Genomic DNA, 9,998 nt, shown 5'->3' with positions numbered 1-9,998 from the left:
ACCAAAAAAAAAAAAAAAAAGAAAGAAAGAAATCAAATCACCACCCACTCCCACCCCATCCCAGAGCCCTGGGCAAGCCCAGCTCACCCTTGGATGTCAATTCCTGGATATTAGCCATTGTGTCTGAGGTGAAGTTACTGAAATTCCTCCTTAGCATGAGCAGGTCTTTCTGTACCTGGGAATCTGATGAGTGGAAGGAATGTGGTCAGGACTAAGACTGATGAGGGTCCATCTGTACTGACCCTGAGCAGGCCACTTGACATGCAGAACCTCATTCCATAGTCTCACCCTGACCCAGTGGGCCATCAGTGCCGTCGTCTGGTATTGTATATGAGGAAATCTAGGCCTGGGGTGAGGAATGCAGCAGGCAGCCAAAGCTAAGGCCAAAGCGAGCAGTGATCCCTTCACAGGTCCTTTGCTTTCCCCCCAGCACTCACCACAGGAACCATCACTTGCCCACGAAGGCCACTGCCCATGTGGGCCTCTTTGGCTGTCCACAGCAGCGGCATTGTCATAATGCCCTATCAGTGCCTGTGTATCCATCATTGTCCCTGCTTATCTTCTCACTGTCACCCCCCATGGCCCACTACTGATTACCCCATGATTACTTTCCTCCCTGGGTACCTGTGGGTACCTACTTTGAGATCCAATGATACCGACAACCACCAACAGCAGGAGGCCGAGTCCCAGGGAGAACAGGAGAAGACGGAATACTGAGCAGATATTCCACACGGCCGAAGGAAAAGGAAGGGCTGAAAAAGAGGATGTTCCTACGAGAGAGGTCCAAGATATGAGACAGGCAGGACGATGGGAGGGGCCCCAAGAACCTGTCTTGGGATTTAGGGTGAACCTTAGGACTGCTGGGGGTGTGGTAGACTTAGCTGAGAAGAATTGTGGAATCCATGTCACATTTACCTCTCATACTTCTGGAGGCCCATGTATGTACCCCCGAGGAGACCACATGCATATAAGCAGACACAGGCAGAAACTGTGGCAATGTATGTGGCTTCTTCATCAGAGAAGAGTGAGATAGAAGTAGGATAAAAGAGAAATAAGCCAGGTGCTGGTGGTTCACACCTATAATACTAGCTACTCAGGACGCTGAGATCTAAGCATTACAGTTCAAAGCCAGGTCTGGCAGAAACTCCCTATGAGACTCTTATTCTCCAAAAACCACTCAAAAAAACAGAAATGGAGCTGTGGCTCTAGAGTACCAGCTTTGAGCGATAAAGCTAGGGACAGCACTCAGGCCCTGAGTTCAAGCTCCACAACTGACCAAAAGAAAAAAAAAAGAGTTGTAACTGACAGGTTCATTTGGAGGGGAAATTAGTTATTTTATAACAAGCAGGCCAATGTGTGCAAATCTATGAAAGGCCCAGCAGTACTAGCACGCTACCACTTTGAGTCACAGTGCCACTTCTGATTTTCTGGTAGTTAATTGGAGATAAGAGTCTCACAGGTTTTTCTGCCTGGGCTGGCTTCAAACTGTGATCCTCAGACCTCAGCCTCCCAAGTAGCTGGTAATACAGGCATGAGCTACCAGCACCCAGCAAGACATAACTCTTATTTTCTGCCCACAGAACAGAGCCAAGCCAAGGCACTGAGGTCTTCCCTGTCTTTCTGAGGATCTTCTATCCTCTTTACAATGGGCCCTCAGATCTGAGGAGCTGACTCTCTAGAACGGACCCCCAACACCATACTTTTCAGAGGTGCAGACATATAGCTGAAACACTGTTAGACTTTTTTTTTTTTTGGTGGTTGTGGGACTTGAACTCTGGGCTTGGGTGCTGTCCTTGCACTCTTCAGCTCAAGGCGAACACTCTACTGCTTGAGCTACAAGCACCACTTCTAGATTTTTTTTTTTTGGTCGGTCATGGGAATTAATTCTGGGCCTAGACACTGTCCCTCAGCTCTTCAGCTCAAGGTGAGAGCTCTATCACTTGGTGCTTAATTGGAGATAAAAGTCTCACAGACTTTCCTGCCTGGACTGGCTTTGAACCACAATCCTCAGATCTCAGCCTCCTGGGTAGCTAGGATTACAGGCGTGAGCCACCAGCACCTGGCTACTGTTAAACATTTTAAGAAGACAGTTCAGGAGAGCATTCTCTCTTTTCCTCTCACCTTTGTCAATCTTTTGGGTTTTTTCGTCGCTCCCCACATCTTGAAAATTTTCATATGCCATTGTCATGCTTGAACCCAGCCGGTCTCTGAGGCTGTCTGAGCTGTAATGAAGAAACCAAGGCGCAAATGGAGCAGAGCTATGGCCAATAAAGAGGCTGGAAGCAAGGTAGAGTTGAAATCAGGACTGGAATAATAAGATATAACATTCCATTTGAGAATGAGCCCTGAACCAAAATAGAAACATTCCTGAGTTTCCACCTGAGGTTACAGGTGGTAAGCAGAAGTTGAACTGAATTTAGAATTAATTCAGAAGTAAGTTGGAGCTAAATTCATTTTTTTTCAACTGGGTGTGAAATGATTCTGGACTTGATATTCTGTCACACTCTAGTAGTAGCATCAGTGCTCATGGGAATTGGGCCTAAGCTTGGCCCTGGAACTAGAAGTAGAATGGAGTTAAGGTTCAAGTTTAAAGTTGAGATCCAAGTTGGATCTTGGCTAAAGCTGAGGATGGGATTCAAGTCAGAGTTGAGGTTAGAACTGGGATTGAGGCTGAAAATCAAGGTGGAATTGGACCAGAGATCAAGCTAAATTTGAATTTTAGTTTGTGACTGTGGATTCTGGCTGCCATAGTCTAATCTAGAATCCAGTGAAGGGAAGATAATCTCAAGTAGTAATTGATAATTAAATCCCATGGTGGCTCCTTCTGTTTCTTCCCAATTACAACCAAAACCCAAAGTCTCTCCTCTCTCTTCCTCTAACATCTTCTCTGTCCCTGGGTCTCACAGGCGTCCCCAGCCCGGTTACCTGTGGGAGGTCTGGAGGCAGTGATCCTGGCTTTCTTGTTCTCCAGAGAGGCAGGGGTCACTTAGACTTTCTAGGAGTGGGAGGGACCAAAGGAGGAGCTATGTGGAGTCTTGCTGATCTTAGCCTAAAAGTCCAGTTAAGTGTAATCCCATTTCTCAACTTTGGACAGTAAGTAACACTGAGAATAAATTATAATTGGAACCCAGGCAGATGTGGGAGGGGGGATGTGGAGCCCATTTTGGGCTCTTCCCACTGGGTGTGTCTTCTCCTTTTCCTCTTTTTTAGAGCCTCCTTGACTTCCTCATTTTTATCATGTGGGATGTAGAGCTGGACCAGAAAGAACAGTATTAATTTTCCTCCTTGTTCTTATGTGTGTATCCACTTCCTGCTTATACATTTGTCAGAACAGTCCATGTGTCCATTATTGAGCCTTCATCCTAGCCGTGCTTATTCTCTGCTCTTCTTCAAACCTTAGGCTGACTTCTCTGGCATCTAAGCATCCTTGGCCTGACTCTGCACCCTCATTGACTTCACAACTTGCTTCCATTTCATGCCAGGAGCCCGGCCAGTACTCCTGGGTAGACTGCTTTGAGCCACTGAACACAACCCTTTTTAACAAGAAAGGGACCCAACTGTGGACAAGCAAAGCAAATAGCTTGTAGTTAATCTTCTATTTAAATTGCATTGTGAGGCTGAGTTCTGAGGATCGAGGTTCGAAGCCAGCCCAGGCAAGAACGTCTATGAGACTGGTACCTCCAATTAACCACCAGAAAATCAGAAGTTGTACTGTGGCTCAAGAGCACTTGCCTTGAGCTGAAGAACTCAGGGGAAGCATCCAGGCCCTGAGTACAAGCCCCATGACTGACAAGAATAAATAAATAAGATAAATAAATAAATTGCCTTGTGTTCTTCTATTTGTTTTGCTTTTGCTTTTTAACTGAATTGACAGTGTATCAGAAACATTTCTACACATCGGTAACTCATTTTATTATCCTATGTTCTGGCATTTCCTTTCCTTTTTTAAAAAGATAATTTATACCATTTTCATACATAAATAGCCACTACAAGTACACCTATAATCCAAGCTACCTTAGCAGGCTGAGATCCAGAATTCAAAACCAGCCCTGGCAGAAAATCTGAGATGGAGATCCAGAAATGGAGTAGAATGCCAGCCATGGCTGGAAAAGCCAAGTAAGAGCTCAAGGCCCTGAGTTCAAGCCCCAGTACTGGGGTTCACATACATAATTATATGTATATTAGATTAGATATGCATATATATTATACACACACACACATATATATATATTTAATTATATTGCCCCTTTAACCACCTTCTTCTTTCTTCCTCTCCTGGTTGTCCTCCAAACAATCTCTCTTCTATGTTCATGATATGTATATTTTTTGTGCCTAAAGTCTGAATATGAGAGGAAACTTGATTTATCTTTGTGAATCTAGTTTATTTCCCTGGCATGCTCTTCAGTTCTAGCCATTTTCCTGCAAATGGCCTAGTCTCCTTTATGGCTGCATAATACTCCATTTTATACGTATACTACATTTTTTTTATCCATTCAGGTTGATGAACATCTAGTCTGATTTCATTATGTGGCTCTTGCAAATAGTGCTGCAGTAAACATATGTTCAAAGAGGCTGAGATCTAAGGATCTCAGCCAGCTTTATCCAGGAAGTCTATGAGACTCTTATCTCCACAAAAAGCCAGAAGTGGAGCTGTGGCTCAAGCTGTGGCAGAGCACTAGCACTGAGCATAAAAGCTCAAGACAGCACAGTGTCTGTCCTGTAATCCTAGCTACTCAGGAGACTGAGATGTGAGGATCACAGTTCAAAGCCAGTCCTGGCAGAAAAGTCCCTGTGAAACTCTTCCCTCCAATTAACCTCTCAAATACCAGAAGTGGAGCTGTGGCTCAAAGTGGTAGAGCGCTAGCTTTGAGCACAAAGAGGCTCAGGGATAGCGCCCAGGCCCTGAGTTCAAGCCCTATGACCAAAACCACTAGACAAACAAAGCTCAGAACCGTACCCAGGCCTAGAGTTCAAGTATCTATATAGCTGAGGTTGGCCTCAAACTCACAATCCCCTTACTTCAGCCTCCCTAGTGCTGAGATTTACAGGTATGTGCCACCCTGCTACATCTCCCTGTTTTTAAACATAGGGTATTTCCTACTTTGGCTTTGCTTCCTGATTTTACTTCTGATTGTTATTTGATGTTTTGCTTATTTTGTGGGGCAGGATGGTGCTTCAATTTGGACTTGGAAGATCTTTAAAAGGCCTATGTGCTGGAGGCAATGTTGCCAGTGTTAGGTTTTTAAAAAGAGGTAGCCGAGTAAGAACTGCACCAGCACGCACATGGTATTCAGGTAAGGGGGTAGGTTTATTCAGTAGACCTGATGGGACCAGGCAAGGTTGGCACTCCACGTGGCTGGGAAAGGCCTGGGAATGAGAGAGAGCTGGGAAAGAGAGGCATGTCACAGTTGGGAGGTATCTCAGTGGTGGAATATTGTAAAATGGGAAATCAGAGACAGAGCAAAATTATTGATTACTAAAAATAGGGCAAAGCATTTAAGGCAGAACCTCTTTGTAGAGAGAAACTCCAGGTTAATTATTAAAGAGAAATTCCAGAGGTAAAGACCCAAAGTGAATTAGGGAGTGAAATCATAAACAAGTTAAACATCAGGTTTCTGAAATGTGGTAAATAGCAGCAGAATTCAGGAAAACCTGGGAACCTGGAAGGCCAGAAGGCCATTTGGCCTTAGACTTGCTAAATAGGAAGATTAGGAGGTGTTTTTGTAAATAGGAAGCTTGGAACATGTTTTGGTAAACATCAGTTAAACTGCTAACAAAGGGAAAATCGGATTGCTCTTTGCTTCTGACTTAGTGTTTTGTTCATTGGAAATTGCTATTTTTGATTACTGACTGCTGATTCTGCTTCTGTCATGCACACCACCACCTGCGTGTGGCTCTTTTCCTTTATCAGCCATGCCCTGAGAGAGCTTGGCTGCTACACTCCATTACCCAGTGAGTGGGGTGTAGTCACTGCACAGCTAATAAAGACTCCTTGCTCTGCGTTTTTGAGTCAGTGGATGTATTTGCAGGAACCAGGTTTTTTTACCAACCTAGTGGGAGGTCTTCTCTTCATTGACCATGTGTCTCTGAAAGGGATTTTAGGAGCCTCACGCCTTCCTTTTTCTCTTTTGCCTCCTGCCTTTAAGGTGAGTAGTTTTGCTCTAATACATACTCCTGCCACGGTGTGCTCCTTGCCACAAGCCTAAAGCAACAAGGGCAAACTGATTGTAGAGTAAAACCTCTAAAAATGTGAGCCAAAATAAACTTTTATCTCTTTATAGGTTGATTATGCTAAACTAGTTTTTGGTTGGTTTGTGTGCTGGTACCAGGACTTGAATTCAGGCCCTTCCACTCTCATTCAGCTTTCTTGCTTATGGCTGGTACTTTGCCACTTGAACCATGCCTCCAGCCCAGCATTTTGCTGGATTTTTTTTGGAGATGGAGTATCACAGACTTTTCTCCCCAAGCTGACTCTGAATTGTGATCTAGGCCTCAGCCTTCTAAGTAGCTGGGATTACAGATGTAAGCCACTGGCACCTGGCTTTACCAGGCATTTGGATAGAAAGCAGGCTAACACAGTTTTCTTTGGAGAAGCAAATGCTGAGGGTGAATTTGAGGTATGACCTACTTATTAGGAGTTCAGCTCCTGGGAAAGGAAGAAGTAATGATGAATTGAGGGAGGTACATCTTGGCATCAGCCAGTCCTGAAGGGACTTCTGATAACTAGAACCATGTTGCCATGGTAGTAGATCAGCATCCAGGCATGGGCATGGAACAGGGCTCCATATAGCCCTAGCCTTCTGGTCACTGGTTGCACATGCCTTCAGCAGAATTGGCTGTCAGCAGATCACACTCCTTCCCTTCAGTGGTCACCAAATGTTTCCTAGAAAAGGGATTGGGCAATTCATCTGTGGCTAGTGTAGTATTGTGTTGAGTTATAAAGGAATTGGGATAATCAGCTTTTTGCAGTGTTGTTCCTTTCAGAGAACATGCCGTGTTCCTCTAGTTGCAGGGCAGTGCATTTATTCATCCACTCAACATAGAGGGTCTGCAGCCAGACAAGCTACTTGTGAAACGGTCTACCAGACAAAGGCCCAGTGTCCACTGAGATCACTTTCCAGCAGCTGACAGATAAACAAACAGATAAACAAACAAAGGAATTAGAAAAGTGTGTGTATATATATATATATATATATATATATATATATATATACACACACACACACAGCCTAATGTCACATGTGACAGTGTCTTGGAGGAGATGGTGACATAAAGCATTTTTAATATGGTGGCAAAAATAGAGTATCAGCCCGGCAGTAGTGGCTCACATGTGTAATCCTAGCTACACAGGAGGCTGAGATCTGAGGATCATGGCTCAAAGCCAACCCTAGGCAGGAAGTTCGTGAGACCCTTATCTCCAATTAACTACCAAAAAAGCCAGACATGGAATGTAAGGTCTACCCCGGCCATGCAGGCCCTCTTGGCTAAGTTTCTACCCAGTATCTGTTACCTAGGTAACTGGCACACCTAGAAGATAGGTCACATCCTGGGCCACCTCTGGTCACATGCCTCCCACCTTTAGGAGGGTCCCACACCCTGAGGTCACATCCGGATCCAGTGTGGCCACACCTTTCCCCCACTTGGCCACACCTCTTCCTGTCCCTGGCCTAAATAAGTCCTGGTCCAGGTGTGGGTCGCCCCTTTTTCAGCCATGCTTCTCCACCATGTACAGTCAGGACAGCAGTTTGGTAAATAAACTTCTTTTCCTGCTGAATAGTGCGTGGTGTTCTCTTCATCGGCTACCTAATGAAACCTACTTATTTAATATACCTTACATGGAGCTTAAGCTCAAGTGGTAGAGTTCTAGCCTTGAGCACAAAAGCTCAGAGACAGGTACCCTAGCCCGAGTTCAAGCCCTAGGACCAGCACACAGACACACAGACACACACACACACACACACACACACAGAGTTCATTAAAATAAAATAAATTGCATGGTCATTAAAAAAAAAAGAACAATTGTTCTCTTTCTAGTCCCCAAAATAAATTAAACTTTGAGCATTTCCTATAAATCGCTGACTCTCTGAGAAAAACAACTTTCTCTGAGACTTCTCTAATGCTGATGCTAAGGACGTGCCATGATTTTTTGTGAATATGAAAATCATGTGTTAGGAAAAAAAAGTGCTGAGTTTTGCCATCAAGAGGATCCTTGTCTATATGTGTTAACACTGACAACCTTGCAGAATTTCTCTGGGAATGCCTGCTGTAAATTTTGTTTGGTAAGCTTGTACTCACAAAGGCTGATACCTCTCAAGTAATCGGAATTATGGACATGAGCAGCCACATCTGACATCAGTACCTCTTGGTCAGAGAACTTCCCTCCTACAATTCACATGGCCACATAGGACATACCTTGGAAGGACATTGTTGCCAACTACAAAGAGTATTAGCCAAACACTGATGGGTGTCAAGATATAAATACTACAACTTCCTTCTTCCTAAGGGACAACTCTGATGTGACTTACGCTTCCTTTGTGGGATTTTAAGCTAAATTCAGATAAAGCCACCACCATGATACTTCATTTGTAATTGCCTGCAATGACTTCTGTGAACCTATGCATCACTTTCACAAAAAAAAATCCTCTCACAGTCAGCTTCTATTGACCTCTCCTCTTCCTGATCCCGCTTCCTTGTTCCCTTACTCATTATCTTCCCCAGAATGACTTCTAATGAATTACTTTCACCATGGATCCTCCTCTCAAATAGTTCAGTTCCCCTTTCTTGTCTTCCTTTCCTGGTTCTCTAGAACAAAGGAGAGAATTAAAGGTCAGAGGCTGGGCTTGGCTCCAATAGCTCACACCTGTCATCCTAGTTACTCTGAAGCCTGAGATCTAAGGATCCCTGTTCCAAGCCCTGGCAGAAAAATACAAGAGATTCTTATCTCCAAATAACTAGCAAAAAAACCCACCTAAGTGTAAGTGTGCCTCATATGGCAGATGTGGGCTTAAATAAAAAAGCTAAGCAAGAGCCCAAGACCCTGGCTCGTAGTTGGAGGTGGTAGAGGTGCTTTTCACAGCAAGCACATTACAATGGCCCTTGTTGGGTTTTTTTTGGTCATTGTGTCAGTTTGGGGGCTTGAACTCAGGGCCTTACACCTTGTTTGGCATTTTTACCCAAGGCTGGTACTATATCGCTTGAGCCATACCTTCACTTCCAGATTTTTGCTGGTTCATTAGAGATAAGAGTCACTCAGATTTGTCTTCCTGGGTTTGGCTCCAAACTGAGATCCTCAGATCTCAGGCTCATGAAAAGCTAAGATTATAGGTGTGAGCCACCAGTACCGAGCCTTTCCCAGATGTTAATATACCTTCAGATTTTCCTGTCAAGAAACAGAGATGAAGGGGGCTGGGAAGGTGACTCTGGTAGAGCGCTTGCCTTGCATGCATGAGGCCCTAGGTTCGATTCCTCAGCACCACACAAGCAAAAAGAAAAAAATCCGGAAGTGGCGCAGTGGCTCAAGTGGTAGAGCGCTAGCCTTGAGCTGAAGAGCTGAGGGACAGTGCCCAGGCCCAGAGTTCAGGCTCCACAACCGGACCCCCCCCCAAAAAAAAGAAACAGAGATGATGGAAATGACACTGTGGCTCAAGAGATAGAGCACTAGCCTTGAGCTATAGAACCGAGGGACAGCGCCCAAGCCCAGAGTTCAGGCCCCCAACTGACAAAGAAAAAGAAAGAAAGAAAGAAGAAAGAAAAAGGAAAGAAAGAGAGAAATAAAGGAAGGAAGGAAGGAAGGAAGGAAGGAAGGAAGGAAGGGAGGGAGGGAGGGAGGGAGGGAGGGAGAGAGATGAGGGTTGGGAAGGTGGCTCAGTGGTAGAGTGCTTGCTTTGCATGCATGAGGCCCTGGGTTCAATTCCTCAGCACCACATAAGCAGAAAAGGCCGGAAGTGGCTCAAGTGGTAGAGTGGTAGCCTTCAGCTGAAGAGCTGAGGGACAGAGCC

The 9,998-nt window shown here is 44.8% G+C and overlaps 1 protein-coding gene across 2 annotated transcripts in view; it reads right to left on the bottom strand.

Moving 5' to 3' along the window:
• LOC105983395 (C-type lectin domain family 10 member A-like) overlaps positions 1–2,975 on the bottom strand; it is a 4,640-nt gene extending 1,665 nt beyond the window's left edge. Inside the window, exons 1-4 of one of the 2 annotated variants that reach the window (XM_013013242.1) lie at positions 2,926–2,975; positions 2,122–2,222; positions 639–770; positions 88–183 (exon numbers count right to left, since the gene is read on the bottom strand). In XM_013013242.1, the coding sequence (XP_012868696.1) occupies positions 88–183; positions 639–770; positions 2,122–2,188 (295 nt within the window). In that variant the 5' untranslated portion in view covers positions 2,189–2,222; positions 2,926–2,975. The remainder of the gene's footprint in view (positions 1–87; positions 184–638; positions 771–2,121; positions 2,223–2,925) is intronic. The other variant, XM_013013243.1, reaches the window with a different exon arrangement.
• Between the last annotated feature and the right edge of the window lie 7,023 nt (positions 2,976–9,998).

This window comes from Dipodomys ordii, unplaced genomic scaffold, assembly GCF_000151885.1.
Source record: "Dipodomys ordii isolate 6190 unplaced genomic scaffold, Dord_2.0 Scaffold19, whole genome shotgun sequence".
Classification (NCBI taxonomy): Eukaryota; Metazoa; Chordata; class Mammalia; order Rodentia; family Heteromyidae; genus Dipodomys; species Dipodomys ordii.
Note: the sequence above shows the minus strand (reverse complement) of the source record. Positions and strands in the feature narration are given on the sequence as shown.